The 12322-nt window shown below is 42.8% G+C and overlaps 1 protein-coding gene across 1 annotated transcript; it reads left to right on the plus strand.

The window, feature by feature from the left end:
- Positions 1-2880: 2880 nt before the first annotated feature.
- Positions 2881-11972, plus strand: Dpep2nb (DPEP2 neighbor). Its single transcript, XM_052167072.1, has 2 exons — positions 2881-2947; positions 11450-11972. The coding sequence occupies exons 1-2, from the start codon at positions 2881-2883 to the stop codon at positions 11734-11736; spliced, it is 354 nt and encodes a 117-aa protein (XP_052023032.1). The 3' UTR covers positions 11737-11972.
- The last annotated feature ends 350 nt before the right edge of the window (positions 11973-12322 follow it).

Below are 12322 nucleotides of genomic sequence, written 5' to 3' on the forward strand. Positions count from 1 at the left end.
CAACTGCTCTGGGTGCAGCAGGTCCTCTGGAATGGGTCAGGATATCGTGTCTTCAAGGGAGCAGACTAGCTAGGAGTCTCCCCCAGCGGGAAGGATCAGGCAGAAAGGGCAGACGGAGTGGAAGGGGAGTGGTATTCAGAGGGTGGAGGTTTTGGTGGGTGATGGGTCCCGAGTCCACCGGGCTGCCAGCAGCAGCTCTGGGACTCCGGAGGGGGGCTGAGAGGGTTCTTACCAACTGCTCTAAGTGCAGCGGGTCCTCTGGAATGGGTCAGGATATTGTGTCTTCAAGGAAGTAGACTAGCTAGGAGTCTGCCCTAGCAGCGCTTCCAGCACCTTTAATGTCCTCCCAATTTTAAATATAATGACCTCCAACACCTGTGAATATGATGTGCTTATCATGGCTCTGTCAGCTATAAATCTGAAATCCCGTCATGAATAATGATGGCACCTGGCATCAAGTCTGACAGCCCAAGTTCCTTCCCAGGACCCACATGGGGGAAGGAGATAACTGACTACCTCAAGTTGTCCTCTGACCTCAACACCATTCTGTGCAATATGGGCACACACAGAGGCATATAAACAACAACAACAACAAAAAAGCAAATGTGAAAAAGAATTTTTCTAAAAGCAAATGCATTATCTGTATGACCTTGGATAAGCCGATTTCATTGTTCAAATTTGGCAGGGGTAGAAGGAGCCTATGTTTGAGTTTTGTTTCTTAAGTTTTAGGATTTTTTTTTTTTTGAGACAGGGTCTCATTATGTAGCCCTGATGCATGAAACTTGCTCTGTAGACCAGACTGATCTCAAACTTAGCTCTTTCTGCCTCTGCCTCACAAATGCTGGGATTAAAGCTGGGTGTGGTAGCAAATGCCTCATATATGCCTCACATATGGGCGTCACACCCAGCTTCAGGTTTAGTCCTTTGAAAGCGTCTTACTCGGTAATCAGGCTAACCTGGAACTCTTCCTGCTCCTCCTGCCTCTGTCTCTCATTATTGCTCCTACACTTATTGGAGGGAGCCCATGCATGCTGCACCTTTCCTTAAAAATTGCATTTATTTGTTGATGGGGAAACACTCTGTTGAGGTCTGCTTCCCCCACCCCCAGCACAGCTGTGCCATTTTGTTCCACACCTGCCAGTTACGGTTGCTGTAACTTGCCTGCCAGTCATTGACACAGAAAAAAATAACGACCCAGAGCGGGATCATGCTGACCACATCCCATTATGTTTTGTATAGTCTGAGGTTTGTTAGTCTTAAGAAATTCTACAGGGCTGGAGAGATGGCTCAGCGGTTAAGAGCACTGACTGTTCTTCTGAAGGTCCTGAGTTCAAATCCCAGAAACCACATGGTGGCTCACAACTATTCGTAATGAGATCTGATACTCTCTACTGGGAGTGTCTGAAGATAGCTACAATGTACTTACATATAATAAATAATAAACAAATCTTTAAAAAAATTAAAAAAAAAAAGAAATTCTACAAAGCTTTACATAGGGCCCATCAAATTAAAGGTCAATATGAACTGTTATGTCTAAAATGGCTTGAGTCAGAGCTGACCACTGGGCAGCACTTCCTGCACCTACCTATGAGCTCACTGAGGGTTTTGTGGGTTTTTCCCCCCTTATAAACCTGCCTTGGGAAATGTTTGATGTCATAGTTCAGATAACTCTGAGCTAAGTCTCTGACCTAGTATTAGGTTGTGAGTTCAATAAACCATCCCCTGTCTGTCTAAGATCAGTGTCTGTGTGGTTTGTGTAGCTAATCCCAGGCTCTAACAACCCTTGATGAGCTTGAATTCCTGATCCCCCTGCATCCACTCCCAAGTGCATACAAGAGTATCCATTCTGGTTTATGTAGTGCTGGGGATGGAACCAAGGGTCAGGCCAGGTGAGCACTCTGAATGTAACTCTGCATCCACAGCTTTCTCCTTAGATTTTCTTGAGTCCTCAATTATAAAGAAAGAAAGAAAGAAAGAAAGAAAGAAAGAAAGAAAGAAAGAAAGAAAGAAAGAAAGAAAGAAAGAAAGAAAGAAAGAAAGGTTCTAGGAATGCATTCTTTGGGCAGAACAAAGTAGACTGAAGCCTGTCTGCCTGCTTTTGTTTGTGCTGTTTTTAGATTTTTATTTTATGTTTATGGACGTTTTTTTGCCTGCATGTATGTTTGAGCACCATAATCATGCAGTGCCCTCTAAGGTCAGAAGAAGGTGCTGGATCCCCTTGGAACTGGGGTTTCAGGCTGTTGTTAGTCTTCATGTAGATGCTGGGAATTGAACCCGGGTCCTATAGACAGGCAGTCAGTGCTCTTGTCTGCTGAGCCATTTCTCCAACCCCAGATGTTTATTTTTACTAACTGATATATCTTTTTACACTTGTTCAGATGTGACTTTTTTTTCCCCTTTTGAGATAGGGTCTCATTATGTTGCCTCGGCTTGCCTCAGACTCCAGAGATGGGATCAAAGATATGCACCACTATATCCAGCCTCTCTGACTCTCTAATCCACCCAAATGTCTGCCTTTCTATTGCTTAGGGGCAAGGAAGTACAGTCTTACTGTTAGGTTAAACTTCACTCTGACCAGTGTCAGAGTTCTTGTACTCTCCAGGGGCAGCAGGGCTGTGCTCACCCAGCAGTGCTTAAGTAGGCTAGGTGGAAGAGCCCTGACAGGGTTCCTTTCTGCCTCTGCCTCTACCCTCTTTCCCTCAAACATAAAGGCTTGGAAGACTATCCCTCAAGTCACAGGTTCCATATGTGACCTCAGTAGATAGTGATGACATCACACCACTTAGTTTCCATGGCAATATAACTACAGCAACTTGGCTCCTTTAGCAAAAGGTTCCTATTGATTGTTTCTATACAAGACCCGAATCTGTCTGTCTGAGAATGACTGATCGAATCTTTTATATTAACTCTAACTTGTCCTCTGTCCCCTGTGAAGGCTGCTATTCAAGTAAGTCTATACCTGCTATTCAAGTAAGTCTATACCAGGCGTCTGTCTGCACAAAAAGCCTTTGGGGCGCACATAACTTCACTGGGGATTCTCTGTTCCTCTTAGGCTTGTCTGTAACCCCTCAGAATTTCTCTAGTCATGGTTAGAAGAAATGCTCTAACACTGGCCCAGAGACCAACTTTTCATGTTCAATATTGAGGACAAATAACATGTCATCTCTGGGCAACTGTTTATTTAGAAAGCTCCTAATCTATAAATTTAGCTTTCCCTTTGGGGTGTAAAACAATTCCACCCACCCTTTCTTGTCTCACTATGTAGCCCTGGCTATCCTGAAACTCATCATGTAGACCAGGCTGGTCTTGAACTTGGAGATCAGCCTGCTTCTGCCTCCTGAGTGCTGAGATTAAAGGTGTGCAGCACCATGCCTGGCACCTTCAAACTCATTATTTGGCGGGGGGCGGGTGGGGGGGTCCTTGAAACAATCTCAGTATGTAGCTCACCTGGCCTACAACTCTACATGTAGATAAGGTGTAGCCCCCACTTGTAGCTACCTCCACCTTCCAGGGCCTGAAATTAGAGGTGGTCACCAGAATTATTTTTTAAGATTTACTGTTTAGGAGCTGTCAACATTGTGGCTCTGTGGTTAAGAAGTGCAAGTACCACTCCCTTTTTAAAATGTATTGATTGATTGATTCTTATCTCCTATATCCTGACCACAGTTTCCCCTTACACCTCTCCTTCCATCTCCCCACCTCACCCCCACCATCTCCCCTCTCTTGCAGATCCACTCCTCCATTTCTCTTCAGAAAAGAGCAGGCTTCCTGGGGATATCAACTAAACATGGCAGAACAAGTGACAATAAGGCAGGGCTGGAGAAATGGCTCAGTGGTTAAGAGCACTGATTGTTCTTCCAGAGGTCCTGAGTTCAATTCCCAGCAACCACATGGTGGCTCACAATCATCTGTAATGGGATCTGATTCCCTCCTCTTGTGTGTCTGAAGACAGTTACTCATAAACATTAAATAAATAATCTTAAAAAAAAAAAGACTAGGCACATACCCTCATAATCAAGGCTGGCTGAGGTAACCTAGTAGGAGGAAAAGAGACCCAAAAGCAGGTAAAGACAGCCCTTGCTCCCACTCTTAGGACTTTCATAAGAACGCCAAGCTACACAACTATAACATATATTCAGAGAACCTAGGTCAGACCCATGCAGACTTCCTGATTGTTGCTTCAGTCTCAGTGAGTCTCTATGAGCTCTGGTTAATTGGTTCTGTGGGACATTTTCTTGTGATGTCCTTGATCCCTCTGGCTCCTACAATCCAGGACCCCCCCCCCTTCTGAGGGGTTCTCTGAACTCTGTGTAATGTTTGGCTGTGGGTCTCAGTATCTGCTTCTCTGCTGCTATCAGTTGTTAGATGAAGCTTCTCAGATGGCAGTAATGCTAGACTACAGTCTACAGGTATAACAGAATATTATTAGGAATCACTTGGCTGATTTTTTTTGGCCCCGTGTGTTTGGTTCTAGCCTAGGTCTCTGGGCTATGCAGGCTTTGCAAGCAGTGTCAGGCATGGGCTCTCTCTTGTGTCGTGGGTCTCAAGTAGGACCAGTCGTTGGTTTGCCACTCACACATGTCCTGCACCACCCTTACCCCAGCACATCTTGCAGGCAGAATAAACTGTAGGTTGCAGGTTTTATGACCCGGGTAGGGTCCCAGTCCTTCCACTGGAGGCCTTGCCTGGTTACAGAAGATGGACAGTTCAGGTTCTATAACCCCCATTACTAGAAATCTTCACCAGGGACTGTGTATTACAGGAGGTTTCTACCTCCTGTAAATGCCCGCCTCTAATTCCAGTTGTTTCTCCCAACACTCTCTCCCTCCATCCCTTCCCTGATCCTTCCTGTTCCCATCCCTACCCACTCTCAGTCTGCCAGTGAAATCTATTCTAGTTTCTCTTCCCAGGGACATCAATGCATCCCTATTTGATCCCTTCTTGTAACTTAAACCCCCTAGGTCTGTGATAATTATCCTTTACCGAACAGCTAATATCCATTTATGAGTACCTACCATGTCTGCCTTTCTGGGTCTGGGCTACCTCACTCAGAATTATTTTTTCTAGTTCCATCCATTTGCCTGCAAACTTCATGGTGTCATTTTTTTAAAAATTATTTTATTTATATGAGTACATTGTAGCTGTTTCCAGACACACCAGAAGAGGGCATCGGATATCTTTATAGATGGTTGTGAGCCACCATGTGGTTGCTGGGAATTGAACTCAGGACCTTTGGAAGAGCAGTCAGTGCTCTTAACCGCTGAGCCATCTCTCCAGTCCATGGTGTCATTTAACATCTGAATAATAGTATATTGTATAAATGTATCACTTTCTTTTTTTTAAAGATTTATTTTATTTACTTCATGTATATGAGTACACTGTAGCTGTCTTCAGACACACCAGAAGAGGGCATCTGATCTCATTACAGATGGTTGTGAGCCACCATGTGGTTGCTGGAAGTTGAACTCAGAACCTCTGGAAGAGCAGTCAGTGCTCTTAGCCACTGAGCCATCTCTCCAGACTGTATCACATTTCTTTATCCATTCCTTTGATGGATGGACTTCTGGGTTATTCCAGTTTCCAGCTATTATGAATAAAGCTGCTAGAAACACAGTTGACAAGTGTCACAGTTGACACTGAAACAAGTGTTCTTGTGGTAGGATGGAGCATCCTTTGGGATAATGGTCATGAGTAGGATAGCTGGGTCTTGAGGTAAATAGATTCCCAATTTTCATAGAAACTGCCATATTAATACCCAAAGTGACTATACAAGTTTGCATTTTCATCAGTGATGAAGGTGTGTTCCCATTGCTTCACACCCTGCCGGCATGGTGAAGATTTTTATTTATTTATTTATTTTTTGGTAGTCTTGATCTTAGCCATTCTGACCATTATAAGATGGAATCTCAAAGTGGTTTTGATTTGCACTTCCCTGATGGCTAAGGATGTTGTACATATTTAAAATGTGTTTCTCAGCCTTTAAGACTCCTCTGTTGAGAATTCTCTGCTTAGATCTGTACCCTGTTTTTTTTAAAGATTTATTTATTTATTATATGTAAGTACACTGTAGCTGTTTTCAGACACACTAGAAAAGGGCGTCAGATCCCATTACAGATGGTTGTGAGCCACCATGAGGTTGCTGGGATTTGAACTCAGAACCTTCAGGAGAGCAGTCAGTGCTCTTAAGCACTGAGTCATCTCTCCAGGCCATGTACCCCGTTTTTAAATTTGATTATTTGGTTTGTTAATGTCTAGTTTCTTGAGTTCAATATGTATTTCGGATATTAGCCCTTTGTCAGATGTGGTATTGATGAAAATATTTTCCCATTCTATAGGCTTCTGTTTTGTCCTACTAAAAGTGCCCTTCGTTTTACAGAAGCTTTTCAGTTTCATTTATTGTTGACCTTAGTGTTTGTGTCATTGGTGTTCTGTTCAGGAAGTTGTCTCCTGTGCCAGCAAGTTCAAGGCTATTCCCCACTTCTATTAGGTCTGGTGTTGGTTTTATGTTGAGGTCTTTGACCCACTTACACTTGCATTTTGTATTGAGCAATAGTTATGGCTGTATTTGCATTCTTCTACATGAGACATTCAGTTAGATCATTTGTTGAAGATGCTTTCCATTTTCCATGATATTATTTAATAAATAATTCTTTATTAAAAATATCAGGTGTCCATAGGCGAGTGGATTTATATCTGGGTCTTTGATTTGATTCCATTGATCAACCTGTCTGCTTTTATGCCAACATCATGAAGTTTTTAATACTATATATAAATTTTAACCTTGAAGCCACAGATGATGACAACTCCAGAAGTTTTTATTGTAAGGATTGTTTTAGCTATTCTGGGTCTTTTGTTTTTCCATATGAGGTTGAATATTGTTTCAAGGTCTGTAAAGAAATCGTACTGGGCCAGGCGGTGGTGGGGCACGCTTTTAATCCTAGCACTTGGGAGGCAGAGGCAGGCAGATTTCTGAGTTCGAGGCCAGCCTGGACTACAGATTGAGTTCCAGGATAGCCAGGATGACACAGAAAAGCCTTGTCTCAAAAAAAAACCAAAAAAACAAAAAACAAAAAAAAAAAAGAAATTGTACTTGAATCTTGATGGTAATTGTGTTGAATTTGTAGATTGTTTTTGGTAGGATGGCCATTTTTACTAAGTTAATCCGACTAATCCATGAGCTTGGGAGATCACTCCATCTTCTGCTATCTTCTTCAAAGATTTGAAGTTCTCGTCACACAGGTATTTCACTCTTAGTTAGAGTCACACCAAGATATTTTATATTATTTGTGGCTATTGTGAAGGGTGTTGTTCCCTGATTTCTTTCTCAGCCTGATTGTAGTTTGTATATAAGAGCACTATTGATTTTTTTTTAACTTAATCTTGTATTTAACCACTTTGCTGAAGGTTTTGCTGAAAGTATTTATCAGCTGTAGGAGTTCCCTGGTAGAATTTAAGGAGTTGATTTGTATCTTATCATATCATCTGTGAACAGTGATACTTTGACTTCTTTTTAATTTGCATCCCTTGGTCTCCTTTAGTTGCTTTGTTACTCTAGCTAGAACGTCAAGTACAATATTGAATAGATAGGGAGAGAGGGGGAGAACCTTGTCTTGTTCTTGATTTTAGTAAAATTGCTTTGAGTTTCTCTCCACTTAATTTGATGTTGGCTTTTGGCTTGTGATGTATTGTCTTTATTATGCTTAATTTTGTCCATTATATCCCTGATCTTTCCATGATGTTTATTTGGATTTTGTCAAAGGCTTTTCAGCATCTAAGGAGGTGATCCTGTTTGTATTTCCTTCAGTTTATTTATACGGTGGATTACCTTGGCAGATTTTTTTTTTTTTATGTAGCACCGCATCTGCCTCTCTGGGAAGAAACTTATCTGACCATGGGGGACTATTATTTTGATGTGTTCTTAGATTCAGTTTACAAGTATTTTATTGAATTTTTTTGCATGGGGGAATTGGTCTGTGCTTCTCTTTGTTGAATCTTTGTGTGGTTTGGATATCAAGGTGACTTGTGGCCTCGTAAAATGAATTTGGCAATGTTCCTTCTGTTTCTATTTTGTAGAATACTTTGAACAGTAGCGGTATTAGCTGTTCTTTGAAAGTGAGGTAGAATGCTAAGCTAAAACTGCCTGGCCCTGGGCTTTTTTGGTTGGGAGACTTTTAATGACTGTTTCTATTTTCTTAGGGACTATAGGTCTATTTAAAATTGTTTCTCTGATTTTGATAAATGTTATCTACCAAGAAAATTGTCCATTTCTTTTTGATTTTCCAATTTTGTGGCGTACAGGCTTTTAAGTGTTTCTGATTTTGTTAATTCTGACGGATATTCTCTCTGTCTTGTTAGTTTGGATACGTGTTTGTTAATCTTGTTGATTTTCTCAAAGAACCAGCTCTTTCTTCCACTGATTCTTTATATTGTTCTCCTTGTTTCTAATTGGTTGATTTCAGCCCTGAGTTTGGCTATTTCCTGCATTCTACTTCTCTGAGGTGTGTTTGCTTCTTTTTGTTCTAGAGCGTTCAGGTGTGTTGTTAAGTTGCTGGAATGAGATCTCTCTAGTTTCTTTCTGAAGGCACTTAGGGGTATGAGCTTTCCTCTTAGCTCTGCCTTCATTGTGTCCCATAAGTTTGGGTGTGCTGTGCACTCACTTTCATTCATTTCTAGGAAGTCTTTCATTTCTTGATTTTTGCCTTACCCCAGTACTCATTCAATAGAGAGTTGTTCAGTTTCCATGGGTTTGTAGGCTTTCTGTAGTTTCTGTGGTTAAAACCCAGCTTTAGTCTGTGCTAGTCGGATGGTATAGTAGGACTTTTGGACCTGCCAGTGGTATAAATAATGACACAGAGGCTTTTTAATATTTTCTTAGGTCTTTTAGCTAGGGTGGTCTTCTAACCAGTTATCTAGCTTAACCTGACTAGTCCTGGCACCGTGTCCTACCATGTGGCTAGCTCTACCTCTCTGCTCTGCTCTGGTCCATCTGTTCATCTCTGCATCCTCACTGGCGAATCTCGCCTTTCTAATTTCTTCTCCCAGCGTGTTCCCCCTCCCCTGCTCCAAGTTCTGCACTCCAGTTCCCACCCAGCTATTGGCCATCAGTTCGTTAATACAGCCAAACAGAAATAATTCAAGATTGCCTCTAGGCCAGTGATGAAAGACAAATATTTACAATATAGAAAAGCTGGTAATGGGTCATAAAAATGGCGATACCAAGATCCTGCCAGCTCTCATCTCTCTTCGGGTACAGAATTAACAATTGAATATACAGAGACACACCTTTACACACTGTGAAGAAGAGGTTACCCCAGCAGATAGGATACAGGGTTTTTTTTTTCTTCTTCAATTTTCTTTTATCTGTTGAAACTCTTTTGTGGCTGAATAAGTGGTTAATTTTGGAGAAAGTTCCATGAGGTGCTGAAAAGAAGATATATTATTTTGTGATCAGGTGAAATGTTTTGTAGATAGATACCCGTTAGGTCCATTTGATTCATAAGGTCTGTTAGCTCCAATACTTCTGTGTTAAGTTTTTGTCTGCATGATCTGTTTGTTGGTGAGAGTGGGGGATTGAAGTCTCCTACTATCAATGTGTAAGGTTAAGAACTGAAGAGTCAGCCAGACATAGTGACACATGCCACTAATCCCAACACTCTGCAGACAGAGACAAATCTCTGTGAGTTCAAGGTCAGCCTGGTCTACAGAGTGAGTTGCAGGACAGCCAGGGCTACACAAAAATGCCCTGTCTATAAACAAACAAACAAAGCTGAGCATCAGTGGCACACACCTTTAATCCCAGCGCTCAGGAGGCAGAGGCAGGTGAATCTCTATGAGCTTGAGACCAGCCTGGTGTGCAGAGAAAATTCCAGGACAGCCAAGGCTACATATTGAAACCCTGCCTCAGCAACAACATCAAATACTGCTACATCACCTTGGCATGCTTTTCCTTTAAAGAGTATGAAGTGTCCTTCCCCCACCTCTTTTGTTGAATTTTTGTTTGAAGCCTATTTTGTTAGATATTAGAACAGTTACACCAGCTTGCCTTTTAAAATCATTTGCTTGGAAAATTTTTTTTCCAGCCCTTCACTCTGACTAATGTCTAATGTCTATCTTTAATGTTGAGTTGTTTCTTGAATGCAACAGAGAGATTGGCCCTGTTTTCCTAGCCAATCTGCATCTTTTTACTGGGGAATCGGGTCCATCGATAGATATTAATAACTGGCGATTGTGAGTTCCTGTTATTTTGGTGGTGGTGTGTGTTTATGCATACTTCCCTTCCTTTGGTTTTATTGGTGTAATAAATATTTCCTGTTTTTTTCATGGGTGTAGTTAACTTCCTTGTGTTGGAGGTTTCCTTCTAGTACTTTCTGTAGAGCTGGATTTGAGGATAGATGTTACTTAAATTTGATTTTGTCTTGGAATATTTTGTTTCCTCCATCTATAGTGACTAAAAACTTTGCTGCACAGAGTAGTCTGGACTGGTATCTGTGGTCTCTTAGAATCAGCGGGTCATCTGTCCAGGCCTTTCTGGCATTCAGAGTCTCTGTTGAAAAGTCGGGTGTAATTCTAGTATGCCTGCCTACATATGTGATTTCGCCTTCTTCCCTTACAGTTTTCAATATTCTTTCTTTATGTTTAGTGCTTTGATTACTATGTGGTGGGGACTTTCAGTTCTGATCCAATCTGTTTGATGTTCTGTGAGCTTTTTCTGCCTTCATAGGTGTGTCCTTCTTGAGCTTAGGGAGATTTTTCTTTTATGATTTTGTTACAAATATTTTGTGCCTTTGAGCTGGGATTTTTCTCCTTCTATTCCTATTATTCTTAGGTTTGGTCTTTTCAGACTGTTCCAGAATTCCTGGATGTTTTGTGTCAGGGGTTTTTACCTAGATTTCTTTTATTTATATGAGTACACTCTGGCTGTCTTCAGACACACCAGAAGAAGGCATTGGATCCCATTATAGATGGTTGAGAGCCACCATGTGGTTGTTGGGAATTGAACTCAGGACCTCTGGCAGAGTAGTCAGTGCTCTTAACCACTGAGTCATCTGTCCAGTCTGAAACAGTGAGTTCTAATGAACAGGTCCTAAAAGGATTTGCCAGCCAGAGTGGGACCAGTTCTTAACAAATTTCTCTTACACTGTTTTTTTTCCAAACATACTCATTAAAGCACGGGAATGGCAGACCTTTAAAAAACCCTTCTCATTTGTGGGAGGAGAAAATGAGGGGTCTCTACTGCAGCTAGCTCCAGGTTCTGCCATCCTTACGGACATGGGCCACACATGCTGGCCTCCCACGACTCCCACTGGCTCCCCAGAAGCCTAGTGCTTTGACAGAGGCAGCCCTTCAAGGGGACCCAGAGCAGTGACTGGGCAAGGCTGTGTCTGGCAGGCCCAGGAAGGGATGAGAAGGGAGAGCGGAAGTGACTGATCAGCTCTGGTTTCCCCTGCAGCGCCTGTGCCTCCCATAGCTCCTTCTTCCCCTGGATACTACCACGTCCTCTACAGAGGGCATGGGCAAGCCCAGATGGCCTGGCATGGAGAGACATTCTGCCTGATCGGAGGCTACCGTGTCTATGGAGATGCACCGCTTCCCACACCTGCAAAGGCTGAGGAAGAGAAGCCAGCACCCAGGCGGGCTCCCAAGAGACAGCGAGTTCAGGAAGAGTCAGACCAAGATCTAGGGTGTCCCAGTGCAAAAGTTCCTCGCCTGAAATTGAAGCATGGTGGCAAAGGGTAGCCCCACAGAAGATGCTGTCTGAGCGTCATCGCAGAGAGGACAAGCTGGTAGGTGCCTCAGAAGGCTGAGCCCTCTTCAGCAATGCCCTGCACTGACCACCAATGTAGCCAGGACCACAGCGGCTCTGCGGTCAAGAACACACCTGCATGCCAACTAGCCATGAGCAAGGATCCTCAGAGTGGAGCTGCACTGAATAATCCGTGCTCCCCCCAGTCCTCTAGAGTCTCTTCTTGAGCAGCAGAAAGGAGAAGTCTGCTCTGAGTTGAGGAGACAAGTGCAGAGAGAGGGTACAGAGGGACAAACCAGGACTGTCCCTATGAGTAGGTTCTGCTCTGAATCATGCCAGCAGCCAGCAGCACACACTAGTATTGACTGGACTTCCTAAAACTAGAAGAAATGAGCAGTAATTAATCAAGGAGGCTGGGCAGTGGTGGCACACGCCTTTAATCCCAGCACTTGGGGGGCAGAGGCAAGCAGATTTCTGAGTTCGAGGCCAGCCTGGTCTACAGAGTGAGTTCCAGGACAGACAGGGCTACACAGAGAAACCCTGTCTCGAAAAACAAAAACAAACAAAAAAATCAAGGAG

Source organism: Apodemus sylvaticus, chromosome 21 (genome assembly GCF_947179515.1).
Source record: "Apodemus sylvaticus chromosome 21, mApoSyl1.1, whole genome shotgun sequence".
Classification (NCBI taxonomy): Eukaryota; Metazoa; Chordata; class Mammalia; order Rodentia; family Muridae; genus Apodemus; species Apodemus sylvaticus.